This window comes from Perca flavescens, chromosome 12 (genome assembly GCF_004354835.1).
Source record: "Perca flavescens isolate YP-PL-M2 chromosome 12, PFLA_1.0, whole genome shotgun sequence".
NCBI classification, from domain to species: domain Eukaryota; kingdom Metazoa; phylum Chordata; class Actinopteri; order Perciformes; family Percidae; genus Perca; species Perca flavescens.
Window position 1 is genome coordinate 31015650 of NC_041342.1, and position 16632 is coordinate 31032281.

The 16632-nt window shown below is 40.8% G+C and overlaps 1 protein-coding gene across 1 annotated transcript in view; it reads right to left on the minus strand.

Annotated features, from left to right (window-relative positions):
• larp4b (La ribonucleoprotein 4B) overlaps positions 1 to 16632 on the minus strand; it is a 49470-nt gene that overhangs the window by 15850 nt on the left and 16988 nt on the right. The window contains exons 4-7 of the mRNA XM_028594361.1: positions 11978 to 12151; positions 8747 to 8825; positions 6665 to 6801; positions 3848 to 3951 (exon numbers count right to left, since the gene is read on the minus strand). Of these exons, the coding sequence (XP_028450162.1) occupies positions 3848 to 3951; positions 6665 to 6801; positions 8747 to 8825; positions 11978 to 12151 (494 nt within the window). The remainder of the gene's footprint in view (positions 1 to 3847; positions 3952 to 6664; positions 6802 to 8746; positions 8826 to 11977; positions 12152 to 16632) is intronic.

Sequence of the window (16632 nt, forward strand, 5' to 3'; positions counted from 1 at the left end):
CCAGGGCAGACAGACAGGGACCAGGGCAGACAGACAGGGACCAGGGCAGACAGACAGGGACCAGGGCAGACAGACAGGGACCAGGGCAGACAGACAGGGACCAGGGCATACAGCGGAGCAGCATTACACACAAAATGCCGAAGCGTTTCCTGCTAAAGATTTCCCACCGTGGTCAGAAAACACAAGGGAGACACTTTGTTTCTCTCACTAGGACTCAGAGTCTGTAGGACTCGCTCGCTGTCACTCTCACTTCTCCCCCGCTCTATATCACCCACTCCACACTAGGGCTGGGCGATATAGCTGAAAACTGTATCGCGATATAAGTGTTTCATATCGGTCGATATCGATAATTATTGATATTTTTTATGACCTATTTAAAATAAGGACCAGGAGAAAAATATATATTAAATTTAAACATTTTTATTTTAAAACTTAACCTTCCTCTGATTATAATCCCCTCAGTTATAAAGCAGGAATGTCAACACAACCATGGAAAACACTCAAATAATTAAAATGTAAACATAGGTCTAAAATCAAAATGAACACTTAACAATTATCTCTTAACATTAAGGTGCAAACTTAAAGAATAAGTAAGAAATGCTTCATAAAGTGTAATAAAATAGTGCAAAATGTTAAATATAAGAAACCTGAGAAACTATTTTCTGCAGGTTTAGTGCTAGGTTGGTAACCTGGCTTCTGAACAGACATGTCTGCCTCCTTTATTTCTTTGTAGCGTTTAGTAAGGCGCTGATGCAGAGTACCGCTCCATGGCGGTCTGCTGCTTGTAGTGTTTAGTAAGGTGCTGATGCAGAGTACCGCTCCATGGCGGTCTGCTGCTTGTAGTGTTTAGTAAGGCGCTGATGCAGAGTACCGCTCCATGGCGGTCTGCTGCTTGTGCGGTGTAGCAGCTGCAGATGTTGTTGGACGTTGCTGGCGAATACGGCTGTGGTCCAAAGTGTGAGCGCGGCTAAGGTGGTAAAACTAGTTTGTGGTCGTACCAGTGCTGGTGGGGACAACGGTCTGACGACATTGGTCTGTCTACGGTCAGGCTTATAAAATCCCCAAAAACTGCCATACTGACTTTTGTTTTATCAACAATTTCCTCGCTCGCTGCGGCACTCACTTTCCACTTCACGCCGGTTCTGTTATTGAAGAACACGAGACGGCGATGTGGCGCAACCAAACTTGATACTGTTACATGATTGTCTGTTAGAGTGTCACTCCCCACGTTGCTAGGTTACCAGAGAGCGAGTGCCTTTGTTCATGCAACCAAACTTGCTTCACAATCTCTGGTTTCTTCTGATGAAGAAAAACAAGTTATCGAACATTTTATCGACCGCATTTTCTATTGATATTGATTACGTGTCTATCGCGAGACATATCGTTATCGTTTTATCGCCCAGCCCTACTCCACACACACACACACACACACACACACACACACACACACACACACACACACACACACACACACACACGCCGTCTCGACACACACACTAACGCACAAGTATAAAAATCCGGCCACTTACAACCATAAAACAAGACTAGTGCAGCTTCACAGTTGAACAGCAAAAAAAATGTCCCACGTATGGACCGGACAAGGGGGAGGCGGAGTGCACCGTGTGCAAAGTTGGCACATATGTTTCAGTGTCTTTATTATTAATGTTATTACACTGAAAAGGTATGAAGAGATATTTTGTTGAAGCTGGATTTTCTAACACAGAAGAGGTCATATTTAACATTATTTCATATTATTTATTTATTTTAAAAGAGAGCTATTATTTTGTTACAGATTTTATTTTGTTACAGAAGTTATTTTTTGCACAATTGAGGCATAATAAAGCATGTTCATTAACCTCTGAGAATCACCACTGTCTGGATTTGTCTCGAGGCCAGGCCGAGGGTCCTCTTTTTTTGGAAATCAAAATATGGTCACCCTAAGCTATGGGTCAATTATTTCTAAATCCTGCTGTAAATAATTTAGCTGACTCTGAATACTTGATGTGGCTGATACATTTTGCTATGTGCCTGTACTGCTGTACAATATTAGGTTTCCTCCCTTGATTTTGACTCCGTCATTGGTTCTGAATAGGCTTGTTGTGGCAGTCGGGCATACACCGATTACATTTTTTCCCCACTTTTTTTTTTTTAAGAAAGAAAGCCCATTTTAAATGGGCTCATACACATTTTTTATCAATACATTGCAGGCACATTTTCATGACCATACGTTCTCTGAAACGTCTGTGTATACATGAAAAATAAGGATACAAGTCTACATCCTTAAATGACATATGGTTTCATACAAAATAAACATGTATTCAACATTGAAAAATGAATAAGTAAAAAAAAAGTGTCCAGTAACAGACATTAACTTCAAAAGGCAGCAGTATCCGAGAGAAACTGTTTTTTGGAATACAAGATGATGGGGCAGCACAAATTCCTCTATGCAGGAAAAACCCTGCATTTCACTTTGGCTTGAACAGTACATGGGAGTTGTTCAGCTCTATGGAATCAATAAAATCATTCAACTGCACATTACAAACATTCAGCAGAGAGTTCGGAAATCAAAAAAAGTGCTTAAAAACCTCCATCTGCAGCTCCATTAATCAAATAATCATTAACCTACCATTTTCTGGGCCTGCACCTTTAACGGTGACACGAATGAATACAATAAAATGTCAAATGCAAGCGATACTGCAGAGCTGAAAATGCACCGCTGGGACAACCCTCTTTAACTCAGAGTGACCAACTGAAAACGTCCTGTCATGCTGAGGCAGATAAGTCTCATGTATCATAAGAGTTATTGCAAATATTCTACAGTTCGACTGTTGAGTTGTTTTTTCCATCGTCTGCGGCTGTAGCAGGAAAAGGCTTCAGAATGACATTAAACCTCCGACAAATCTGCACGGTGGTGTTGGTGGAACCTGTGCTGTGGCTGCATAAGTGGAAAAAGAAGGACGGCCTGTGCCTCTATACTGAAATCCTGACCGGGTGAAGGGAACCACAGATGAGCGGTTACTTGTAAATTGGATGTCTGAATGCAGGATGGGCTCCATTCTCTCTAGGCCACGCTGCAGTCATGGTTTATTCAACCGATTCTATTATACAGATGGTGTTCTGCAAACTAAATAGTCTCTGGATTGCACATGCATCACCGAGATCTAGGACTGGGCAAGGTACTGATATTAGCTACACTAACAATGCATTCGCAATTCTGGTTTATTTTTAGGGCCATTTTTAGGCTTTTATTTTCACAGGACAGATGAAGACGTCAAAGGGAGAGAGAGGGGGAATGACATACAGCAAAGGGCCGCAGGTCGGAGTCAAACCTAGCGGCCGCTGCGTCGAGGAGTAATCCTCTATATCTGTGCGCCCGCTCTACCAACTGAGCTCACCCGGCCATCAATTCTGTTATTCTTTTTTCTTTTATTCTGGATTCACAAAAATGGCTAATTGGTGCCAGATAAGCAGGGACAACATTTTAAGTGAAGTTAAAAACACCACACAAGTGTAATTTCAGCTCTAATTTCAGCCAAGTGTCACATAAGGTTGTATCTTGAAAATGAAAAATAAATTTCAGGATGATCTACTTGAAGACATACCAAGAAGTGTGACTACACTGTGAAGTCAAACTATCAATCGCACATCCAGATATGTTTGGTACCTTCAACGCACATATGTTGTGCTCATATTTACGACATGAGCAGGGTCTGTGAAAGTGTTATTAAATTAAAATAATCATACTAGTCTTTGCTGACTCGATGTTGGGAAAATCAAATCACCGCCAAACGTCTATAAACAATAAGGACAGTCTTGCAAATCAAAACACCACGCGACATCCACTGACCTCTATAGGCGTGCTCTCAGGAACCTCTCGGAGGATCACGATGCAGCGGTTCTGATTGGGTCGCACCTTCTCGCCCTTCTCATCCACTTGGACCAATGGCAGAGCTGGAGATAAGAACGACAGAATGAGGCATTTACAGATTTTGTTTCGAATAAAAAAAAAAAAAAAAAAACACACACACACATTTACCGTCTTTTAACCTCGAACTTCTTACTCTGAGGGCCTTTTTACACCTGAAAGAAAGTCCGAAGCAAGGTCTACTCTCTTCCTCGTTCTGTTGGGTTTTCCTAGGTGGCATTGTTTGCTCGAGTTTTGTGCCGTCAGTCAATTCTGCCGGTGAGCTCAGTTGTCACGCCTCACCTCTCGTCCCACCAAGGTCCTAGTTTTGTTACATTTTATACATTCGATCCAGCACTAAAGAACCATACATGACATACAGTGCTCAGCATAAGTGAATCCACCCATGCTAAAAACATTAATAAAAAAAATAAAAAATAATAATCTTTTGGAAATTGATCTTAACGCATTAATTAAAACAAATGAGGAAAAATCCAACCTTTAAGGACACCAATTTTCTTTGTGAATAAATAATGTATCGCAAATAAATAAATGTTCTTTAAAATACAGAGGGCATAAGTCAGTACACCCCTATGTTAAATTCCCATAGAGGTAGGCAGATGTTTATTTTTAAAGGCCAGTTATTTCATGGATCCAGGATACTATGCATCCTGATAAAGTTCCCTTGGCCTTTGGAATTAAAATAGCCTCACATCATCACATACCCTTCACCATACCTAGAGACTGGCATGGTTTTATCTCAGTTAGCCTAATAGCTGGTTTGATTAGAATTGAGAGATGATCTTATGTTAAGTACCCCATGCCAACCTCTAGGTATGGTGAAGGGTATGTGATGATGTGGGGGGTATGGTGAAGGGTATGTGATTATGTGGTGGTGGTGGTGTGGGGGGGGCTATTTTAATTCCAAAGGCCAAGGGAACTTTATCAGGATGCATAGTATCCTGAATCCATGAAATAACTGGCCTTCAAAAATAAACATCTGCCTGCCTCTATGGGAATGTAACATAGGGGTGGACTGACTTATGCCCCCTGTATTTTAAGGAAGAACATTTATTTATTTACGATACATTATTCATTCACAAAGAAAATTGGTGTCCTTAAAAAGGTTGAATTTTTCCTCATTTTCTTTTTAATTAAGGCATTAAGATCAATTTCCAAAAGATGATTTTTTTTAATTCCTCTTTTTGGCAACTTTAGCATGGTGTATTCACTTATGCCGAGCACTATCTACGTTCTGTCGTCATCACTTATGTGAGCTGCGTCTCCCGATACTTTTACTACATTTACTACCCACTTAGAAACTAGTTTATTCTCTGATCCAATCGCCAACAGCTGTCTGCTCTGAGCTCATCACGGTCTCTCGCTTGCTCGACCACACACTTGCTATGTAAGCACTAAGCGCTGAGCTACTCCGTGTAGGGGGGTTACTTACCTTGCACGGCAGCTGGATTTTTGCGATATCAATAGCACATGAAAATCCATCTGATCAGGCTTCAGAGTAACGCGTTTGTGCCCGAATAGCAGCGGACCGAACCAATCCGCATCCGGTGAGGAGCTACTTCAGCTACGGCTGTGGATTAGGTGTGTGTAAGGCTGAGCAATTTTATCGATTATATATAGCGATATAAATCGATATTTTATTCCCCAAGAAAGTATCGATTTTTATGCAGCGAGTATCAATACATAAGTCCCATTCACTCCGCCAAAGCTTTTAGTCTGGCCCCCAGAATAATCAGGAATTCACAAAATGTAAAGAGGCAAAAATGTGTTCTGTTATTTAAGTTTTTCAAGCATTTAGGGCAAAAACCCAGCCCCCTGTATTTACATCTAATTTAATAATAATTTGATCCGTTGCCAAGGGGAGGTTTTACACCTGTAATTTTGATTTTGGATCACACTGAAAAGTCAGAAAGTCCGGACTAAACAAGGTAGGTGTGAAAGCACTAGGGCTTCGACTAAGAGGGCTGCTCCCTCTTCGACTAAGAGGGCTGCTCCCTCTTAGTCGACTAATCAGTCGTTTTGGTCTTAGTCAACTTAGATTTCTTTAGTCCATTAGTCATGTTTGATGCTTTTTTCATGCTGAATGACTTATTTCCAAGAAACGTAGGAGCACATCTCTGGTAAACACAAGAATTAAAGTGGTGCTTTTGCTTGACTCTTTGCGGAGAAACTCAATTTACAGAACTGTCGATTAAATCAACTAATCGATTAGTCGATACAATTGAATGATTGTTAGTCGACTAAGAATTTCTTCTATCGAGCACAGCCCTAGAAATCACCCGTAGTCTTTTAAACTGTAAAGTGTCCGTGAGTGTTAACCTGGATGCCTCAAACCTAAGTGAAAAAGATGAAAAACGTATACATGAGGCCTGACAGCAGCACCAATAAGTTACAGTTTGTTTATCCTGACACTGTGCCATAAAATAAGAGCGCTGCTACAAGCCAGAAAGGTTTCATTTAAGTAGTGAATTAAGTATGTGGATAAATCAAACACAAGCAGGTATGACTCGGCTGAACGCACTTTAAAAAAAAAACTCTCCTGGGAAATCAACCCCGACCACATGCTGATAAAAAAAAAAAAATCCCCGAGCCTGGTAGGTTTGTCTCGTTTTACAGCCTCCAGAGCAGGTAACATCATCATTAAAAGTCCTGTTTCACTCCCAGGATTCTAGTTGGCGGGTTAAAATCATAAAAGTGGATGAACAAGGCAAACAATTAACCACATTTTTTTTTACTCACATCGTAAAATGTCCACGATCAGCTCCACGTCCGTGCTGAGCTTCTTGACGTGGTCCAGGTTGGCCACCGTTACAATTGGCACATATTGGTCGCTGTCCATCTGGGAGATGAGGTACATGTCACTGGCCAGATTCTCCCTGATAGAGAAGAGAAGAGCCAGAGGCGGTTAGCTCAGGTGACACGTGCCGATGTGAAATCAAACCTTTATTTACACAGATTAAGTTGACTGCACCTCTCCGATTACCACCCGCAGTGTCCTCACCTCAGAGGTGTCACGTTAAACCGCACTCTACATCTAATGAGCATCGAGCCGCCTTGTTTGGGAAACCCAAAAAAGGGCAACAAATATGGGAATGTGAACCTGTGCTCTTCTGGCCACCAGTGAAACTCTTGTACCTCTCGGATACTTCAGTCTACAGCTGTTGGCACGCCTGGCTGCTTTACTTATGCAACTGTGAACCAAGTTGTGTTTTCAAAAGGAAATGTTACGTAGATGTTCAGGGTTTCACTTTCTAGAAACATTTTTCTAAGTAAACATTTGTCCTCCGGGCTTTCGTCTCTCCTGGCTGCCAGAACAGTAAACTATACTTGATGATATGTTGATCCAAGTTGATAAAGAGGGGAGAAAGAAAAGAAAAAAAAGACAAGTCAAACTTTGTGAGGCTCCGATTTCCTCCAAACCAACAGCTAAACCGCCAGCACAGAGGCCTTCGACAGGATGAAATAAAGCTTTCATTCAGACCACGCCTGACACACACACACACACACACACACACACACACACACACACACACACACACACACACACACACACACACACACACACACACACACACACACACACACACACACACACACACACACACACACACACGGAGACAACTGTGCTTCTCGTTGATTAGTCTTCATGAAATGAATAATATGCCACTTAACTTTAATTGGATCTAGTAATGGATTGTTAGCAAACATAGCTAATAACATACATGGAAGCACTGCTCATGGAACAATGGGCTGGCTCAGAATTCTCTCTCACGCTCTCATAGATTTCATATTTTAGCTGAACAGTACACATTGCCTCATAATTAGTCGAAGGCGCACGTTTACTTTCATAACTATGACTAAAGTCCAATTAATTTTTTGTATCTGCTACAGGATACATATGTGATCTGTAAATCACCTGGCCTGTGTTCTCTTGAGAAAAGAAACAGAAGGCCAAAGGAAGAAATGTAATTTTATATTTTTCATTTGGATCTAAACTACACACCTGGAAAGTTTCGTGACTGCACAGTTGTGATTGCTGTCGCGGTGACAAAACCTGCCCACAGGTAGACCTGAACACTTGGCAAAGTACTCCAAAAACACTTGGCAGTTCCAGCTACAGTAGGTGTGTCCAGGACTACATCTCTCTCTCTCTCTCTCTCTCTCACACACACACACACACACACACACACACACACACACACACCTAACATCAGCTGCAGTCCAATTAGATAATTAGCTGCAGCACATGAACTGACATTTCCCCTAAAACCTGTTTTCTTCCTGTTAATAATACAAACATGTACTGTATTGTGTTACTTATTAACAATGCGTTGACGATAAAAATATTTAAGGAGTTACAATAACCAGAGGAGGGGAAGGATTCCATCAAATCATCCATAAGAGCCTTTCTCTGGTCCCAGTGTTGTTTAATGATCACTTAAGAGCAGACATTTTTCTTGCTGTGGCTCAATTTAAGTGCCCCCCCCATTAACAAGTGTAAAACAACTGCTGGACAACAAGTGTTGTTGTTGTTGTACATCAAAGAAATTCCTGAACAATTTGCCGTTTAGTATCACATTTTCTCGTTCCTTCTTCTGTCGCATTGTAGGGAAAATGCTTCTCTAGTTTGAGAATTTCTTTCCAAAAAAAAATAAATAAAAGGGACATTGGTCATCCAAAGAAAAGAACTACCAATTATACACAATGACTATTCAGTGCCTTGGTTTCCGAGAAAAAACCATTTGCTGAAACCTCCGTGTAAGCAAAACCTACTGGTGTTAACCACGCGCCCGGCGCCTCATTAGATATAATTGAACTCACCGGGAGAGACAGAACTCCAAGGTCTTCTTCAGGTGCTCCCTCAAGCCCTCCTGGGGACTCTCCTGCGGGGGATCGCTGCCTGCTGACACACAGGTGGAAATGATTTGGTGAATTAAAGAGCACCTTAACTAGTCCCTAACCCCTGGGAGCAAAAAACATTCAATTAAAAAAAAAAAAAACTAACTGAATATAAAGCAGAATGAGGATCAGGAAGAGCAGACGCACAACATTTCAAGGATTACTTATATTAAAAAGCGCACACACAAAAGTGTATTTATACACAGAACATGTAACATGCTTGTTAGTAGTTTAACAAAAACCTCAACCAGTGTAATTGCAGGTTAACCACCTTTGTTTTTTTTAAGAAAATGTACACATCAAGGGAAAGTTGAATGAGAGACCAAGACTTAAACAAGGAACGGTTCTTGTTACAAACTCACTTCTGCAATATCCAGGGTGTAGGGCTGCACGATATTAGAAAAAAACTGACATTGCAATATTTTTTTTCCCCCTGTGATATATATTGGGATATATGCAGAAAAAAAAAAACATTTTTACAAGATGGAGATAAATAGCTCTATTTGGAAATAAATAATTTTCAACTACTGGGGTGATTTTGTAGCGGAGTGCATCTACATAGAAAATAAAAAAAGTAACTTTTCTTATGTGAACCAGTCTTTGTTGAACCGCTTACGGTACTTTTCTACACACGAGAGCCTCGCTTCCCATAACAAACCTCGTCGGACTAACGTTAACGTCACATACACACGCTGCCCACATGTCTACCTGTCTTAAAAGGGTCGGCCGGTAACAATCATGTAAAAGGAGAACGGTGAAAGTTTGTTGTGGCGTCAACATCGCAACGTTCTGCGATGTGATGTTTACAAATCAATGGGGAAACATCTTGGAAAATCAATCACAGCTTTAAAATCTGATTAAAATATATATAATTTGTTTACTAGTTTGTTTTTTTTTGATTTTTTGGGCATTTTAGGCCTTTATTTATAGGACAGCTGAATACATGAAAGGGGAGAGAAAGAGAGGGGGGGTAAATGACATGCAGCAAAGGGCCACAGGTTGGAGTTACAGATGGTCTGATACCATTTTTTTCTTCCCGATACCGATTCCGATACCTGAACTTGCGTATCGGCCGATACCGAGTACCGATCCGATACCAGTGGGTCATATATTTTATTATGTTTTAACAACTGTATACTACTATCCCGGTATGGATGTGATATGATATAACAGCTGTATACTACTATCCCTGTATGGATGTGATAGGATTTCTATCTTTGTTGTCGGTCTGGCTCAGGTTAAACTCTTTGTAAAACATGAACAAACACAAACAATGAATGTCGTACAACTTTCTTTTATTCTCCAGTTTGACAGTCAGTTATAACGGAAAAAGAACATAAATAAACTACTTTAACGTAGATTTTCTTTAGGGCTTTATTAAGTGGTATCGGATCGGTTATAAACTCCAGTACTTCCCGTTACCGATACCAGCGTTTTAGGCAGTATCGGAGCCGATACCGATACTGGTATCGGAACATCTCTAGTTGGAGTCGAACCCGCGGCCGCTGCGTCGAGGAGTAAACCTCTGTATATGGGCGCACGTTCTGCCAGGGGAGCTACCCAGACGCCCAGATTTTCTTTTGTTTAAGAAAGTAATTTAAACGTCTTATTCTGAAGCACAATGTTTCGGAGCTGTGCTAGTGGCTCATATACATATTTGAAGCCTCCGTAGAACGATCAGAGCTCAGGGTAATCTGTAGCGGATCATCGAGTGGGGGTGGAATCTCTGAAAACAACTGTACAATGTTTTATAACATTTGCTGACACTGTGCCTCCCTTCAGCTTTGGTGGGGGTGTTGACATTACGTTCAGGTAGAAGGCATTTAGAGACAAATTTCTTGACATGGAATATTGTCTGCTACTGGTCTATTAAACTTTAATGCTGCGATAAATAAAACAAACAAAAAGCTCTTAAGCGGTCACTGTACGCCTCCAGTCTATAAACTCTGCTACTTGAGACAGAGCACAGATCTTAACATCATTCCATTTTATCCCAACCACTAAGAAAATAAAAGAGACATTACTGCTCAACAGGAGATTTACTACTCTGTACTATGAGAGCACTTTGATGATGACAACAAAAATCACTCAGTTGAATCTTTAAAAGGTCCCATGGCATGAAAATTTCACTTTGAGGTTTTTTAAAATTAATATGCGTTCCCCCAGCCTGCCTATGGCCCCCCAGTTGCTAGAAATGGTGATAGGTGTAAATCGAGCCTGGGTATCCCGCTCTGCCTTTGAGAAAATGAAAGCTCAGATGGGCCGATCTGGAATCTTCCCTTTATGACATCATAAGGAGCAAGGTTAGCTCCTCATTCGCTGCTTTGCCCACCCAGAGAATTTGGCCCAGCCATGAGAAAGAGAGAAACATCATGGCTCGCAAACGAGCGAAGTGGCAGTTAGTCACACCCCCACCCTCCACCTTTCTAACACCAGCTACAAGGTTCCCAAACGAATGCAAGATAAAGTTAGGAAAGTATCAGCGGGATCCTCCATCTTCAACAGGCTTTCAAATCTGCCGGCACATGGAGTAATCTCCCCCTGGCATTCGTCACGGTGCCACGGAGTGTAAAAGTGCGAGAGGCGGAGGTATCTCCCTCTTTGGCTAATGTATTTAAAGATGGAGGCGCAACATGGCATGTGTGTTGTGAATGATTCTGAATGGCAGATTCTACACTTTGGTTAGTTGGTGGAAGTAATTACACCCGAATGAGCACATATTTGTGAAAAGAACAAAAAGGTTTTTTTTTTTGTTGCTAAGAATCAACTCAAAACATTACACAATTGAGCTTTAAGTAATATCGTTATCGCAATTTAAACAGTTTTTTTAAAAGCACTAAAAACTATAAAAAATTAGATTTTATATCTTTTTACTTCAGCAGCCACAAACCACACAGAGTAACATACATCCCGTTTGTTTTACTGAAAACCTACACAACCACATGACATTTTGGTCCAGGTATTGATTCAAACCATTAAAGTAATTATTGTCCAGTTGCCCCTGGCTGGGTGCCCACACAACTGACATGTATACGTCGCACGGTTGGGAGCTGTACAAAGTCTCCGGACCTTGCAGACACACTGTTAATCCCCACTGATCTGCAGCCAGCCCACAACCGGCTCCGACAAACAACCAATCACTAACCAGCCCACCTGTGCGCCCTGGTTGCCCAGGTTCGGGGTATTCTGTGTAGGCTGGCTCGGAGCCCTCCAGGGTGACGGGTGCCACGGGGGCCGGCTCGGCCAGCATTACTGGCACCGGTGGAGGGTCATCTGGGTCGGTTAGAAGGGGCTCCTTGAAAGCTTTGTCTTCACTGGCTTCATAGCCTGTGAAAATCAACAAAGGGAGGTATAATAATTACTAAAAAGGTGTACGAATAGGAAATCTCTATGACTTGTCAACTGAAAACCGTGTTGTTCTTAAAGAGGGCAAACTAAGACCAACAGAGTGGTGAGTCTGACATAATCAGGTTATTGTACTGACTTAATTAGGGCTGCAGAATAAACAGTTTATGCAATTAAATAAAGAGAACAGGGAGTGTTGAGGAAGTGTTTAGTTTGCGGGAAATTAAAGCAGGAAACGGATCAGAAAATTAAGCAACATGACACTTACAAAACAGAGGAAATTAGAAATAAACATCTGTCTGATATGAAACTGTTAAAGCATACATTTAATAAGCCATTTCATAAGCCAAATTGTTCATACTATGAATTCACTAACTTGTGACAATGCCACGTAAATAATTTTGTATTATGTTACTCTACACATACAATATCCATATTTATTCTGTTAATACACTGCATACATCTACATTGTTCTTACTACTAGTATAATGTCACTGCTACTCCATGGCACATATCTGTACATGTTGTTCATACATTGTTCATTTTATATAGCCATATTTATTCAGCTCTTATAACCCTGCACTGTATTTCTTATCCTGCCTATGCACCACCTGTCTATACTTGAATATCACATTGCACTTCTCTGCTTTTTTTGCTCTTATGGTTGGACGCAAACTGCATTTCGCTTTCTTTGTACTTGTACTCTGCACAATGACAAAAAAAGTTCAATCTAATCTAATATATAGCCGGTTCAATAAAGACTCAAAGCCAAACAACCTTCTCTCCAACACGCAGGAAGCAATTCATTTGAACTTTTAGACTGTTTTGAAATAAATAGGAAGTCTTGAATATCTTGTGAGCGGCAACAGTCACCATTGCAGGTTAACGCCACACTGTCTGACTGGCAGGTAATCTCTGGGAAGTTCAGCGTGCGTCATATTAATCACACTGGTTTTTGCAGTTAGGAAACCTGCAATTACCTGCTGTGTAAACAGGTTTATCCTCCAGTTAATAACTCCAGTCTAAAAACTGCAGACATCTCTTCATGTATTCTAGAGACAACCATCTGATCTAAATTCTCTTCAAGATGATGACTTTTAAAAGAGCAACACAAACACTGAATACAAAGTTCATACCCCCAAGTCCTGAAGTTTAATTGAGCAAATGCACACAGACACCGATTAAGACTAATCCTTAGAGAAGGAGGTAGTGCACACAGATGTTATACACTTCTTATATTTTGCTTTAATTCACTAGATTTAAGATTCCAACACACAAAATATTGTCGAACATTTGATCACGTAAAGGGAGTTGTCAAATGAGGACACAATACATTTCACATTGCCCCAAATGTATTGACCTTTTATTAAGATTGTCCAAATATTAGACATGGAAACAAAGTTATTTGCTGCCAAAATATGGGTCATCAAAAAAAATAAATAAATAAAATAGAAAACTAGTATGAATGTTAAAGGAAACGTGTCAGAGTGGGGATTGTAGTGAGGTTAACATTTAAAATGTTGGAAGCTTCCATTTTTAAAGAATTTTTTGGGGGGGCATTTTAGGCCTTTATTTGTGACAGGACAGCTTAGATATGAAAGGAGAGAGAGGGGGTATCGCATGCAGCAAAGGGCCACAGGTCGGAATCGAACCTGAGGCCACTGCGTCGAGGACTGAGCCTCTGTATATGGGCATGCGCTCTACTAGGTGAGCTACCCAGGCGCCCGGAAGCTTTAATTTTTAATGCCAGAATTCAACACATAACTCCTTTATGGTGGTGAGCAACAGTGTTGGTCATCTTACTTTAAAAAAGTAATTAGTTACAGTTACAAATTACTTCTCCCAAAAAGTAATTCAGTTAGTAACTCAGTTACCACATTGTAAAAAGGTGTTATAAAAAGGGACACAATTAATAGTGTAATATGGGTTGTGCAATAAATGTCAGTATAACATGGGTTGTGCTATAGGGGTCAGTGTAATGTGGGTCAGTGCAACATAAAATGGTGTAATATGGATCAGTGTTATATCCGGACAGTTTGTGGTTTGTTCACTATAGTTGATGTTTTCTTGTTTTCTATATGTCCCTTGTTGTCCACTCTTTTTGTTGTTTGTTTAACATGATGTGATCACTGTTCTTGTCTTTGTCCCTTTGTATATAGTATGCATATAGTGTCTTTGTATGTATTCATTAATTTGTGTGTAACACCAACCTGCCAGGGGGTCTGCAGATGGAAATTAGCCTAAGGCTATAATCTGGCATATTTACATTTGTGAAAATGTTCATTAATATGTATTGTCCCCCTTTTCTTTCAAATAAATAAATAAATAAATAAATAAAAACTTTATTAACTGATTAAAGAATAAAAACACTATATACAGTATTTTAGAACATTTGGTATTTAGGATAGCTCTGAATGACTCAGACTCCACAGTGGACAGGGGTAGCATGTTTTCAACAACATACCTTGCAATCAATGTGTTCAGCTCGGCTTTGGTCACCTGTTGCTGACCCGAAAAATCGAGCGCTGCTTGTTTTAACAGAGTGGCTCTGTCTCCTTCGCTGGAGCTCACGCTAGCTGCATTTGGGCTCGTGGGGTTGGGTTAGCAGCAGCAACAAGTGTCGTGTTAGCATGTGTTGATGTGAGGTGCTTCATAAGATTGGAGTTGCTTGAGGCAGACGTGGATAAAGTCTTTTTCCTGGGAATAGCGTGCATGTTACATAAACATTCTTGTCTTTAATTTTAATGAGCGAGAAGTAGAGCCAGTACTTCCAGTTCGAGAACGCTACCTTTGAATTTCCCTGGCTCGTTGCGGTTTAGTGGTAGTCAGAGCGTGCAGTGAGACAGCGTGAGCAGGGCATCCGCCCAGCCAGCCAATCATCATCTTGATTTGCAACGGTGTCATCATCCCCCCTCTTATGTGCTCATAAGTTCCTTGGAAATTAGTAATTAAGCATGAATAAGCATAAAAAATGACTTAACTAAAGAAATCTTAGTTGACTAAGACCAAAACGACCGATTAGTCGACTAATTGACTAAGAGGTGGCAGCCCTAAACCAGACTGGGCCTCTCCCAGGCTGTCAGCGTTCTCTCTGTAAATGAGTCTTCCTACAGTGGGAGCGGAGCGACCGAAACGGCTGGCTGCTGCTTGATAGCGAACGTTGGCTTTCTAATTTCACCCCCCAACATGCCTTCATCATACACTGAGTAGCAAAAATATGCCAAACAAAATTGTCACTTATCTGGCGATAGCGATGTGCTTTCCTATGATGTGAAAAGAGCGTGTGAATTCAACATTAAGTTGTTACATTTAACTATTTTAGAGGCTGTGGACATGGTCTACTTCATTAATGTGTTTACTGTGTTAATGGACTGAGGAGGATGGGAGTAGTATTCGGTTTCGGCAGAGACTTTAACCAGTGGATTTGGTATTCGACTGAACCACAAAAATCTGGATTCGGTGCATCCCTATATACAACTCCCATCTGCAGGTGCTGTCATTTCCAACAGATGTAACTATAGTGACATTGAGTAAGGAGGAGGAACTAGCCACTAGTAGTGCTGAGGAAGAAAAGTTTCCTTCCCCGACGGCAAATTCACAATAAGTCTGTGTAGTGGTGAAAGAAGGACACTATGTGAATGACCAGACTATATTACATCTCCAGTTTCATGCAATTCGTTTTCTATAAATGTCCCTGCAGACGTAGGAGATTAAATAGGCCAGTGCGTCAATCAGAGTCAAATGCAGACTAATCAATAATTTCTGTTTCACCACCATATCCTTGTTGCCTCTGCGTTGGCTATACTTGGCCGGGCCACATTAAAGTGAGTAATTACGGTCATTTGTGTGAAGGGAACAGTGACTGTGGTTGGAATATTCATAACTCACACCAAATTGAGTATGAATGATTTAAGAGGCGTCTCGGCATGACGAGAAAAGTGACAATAATTGACAGAGGCCGGCTGCAAAGTATAATAAGAGGTTTCCAAGTAGAGGCCAACTGTTTCAACAACAACACTACTAGATTATTACAGACATATTGCATTGGCATATATGTTGGCAGATGAGCAGTAAATAGGCTGTAGTCTCCTTTCAATGCCTCAACTCCACCTAACCAGTTATTTTTTTTAACTACAGGCAGTGTTCAAGTCCAACCGACTCTTCAATTCCTTTTAGTGCTTCAGATTCAACTGACATTTCAACCCCTCTCGGCATTGTAACACACAAACACCGCAAGTGCTTTAAGTTCTTACACATCGGTTACTTTCATACCAATACAACTCCAAGAAATCTACTTTTTAAAAGACTTTAAAAAGGGATATTTAAAAAATAAATCCTCCCAGTTTGGAGAAGCAGACAGAAGAACCGACAGAAGCTAAAAAAATACTGCTGTTGATGAAGGCAGCAGCTAAACATATTTTAGACACCTAAAAATCAATATCAGTTTAAAGTTACGATATATT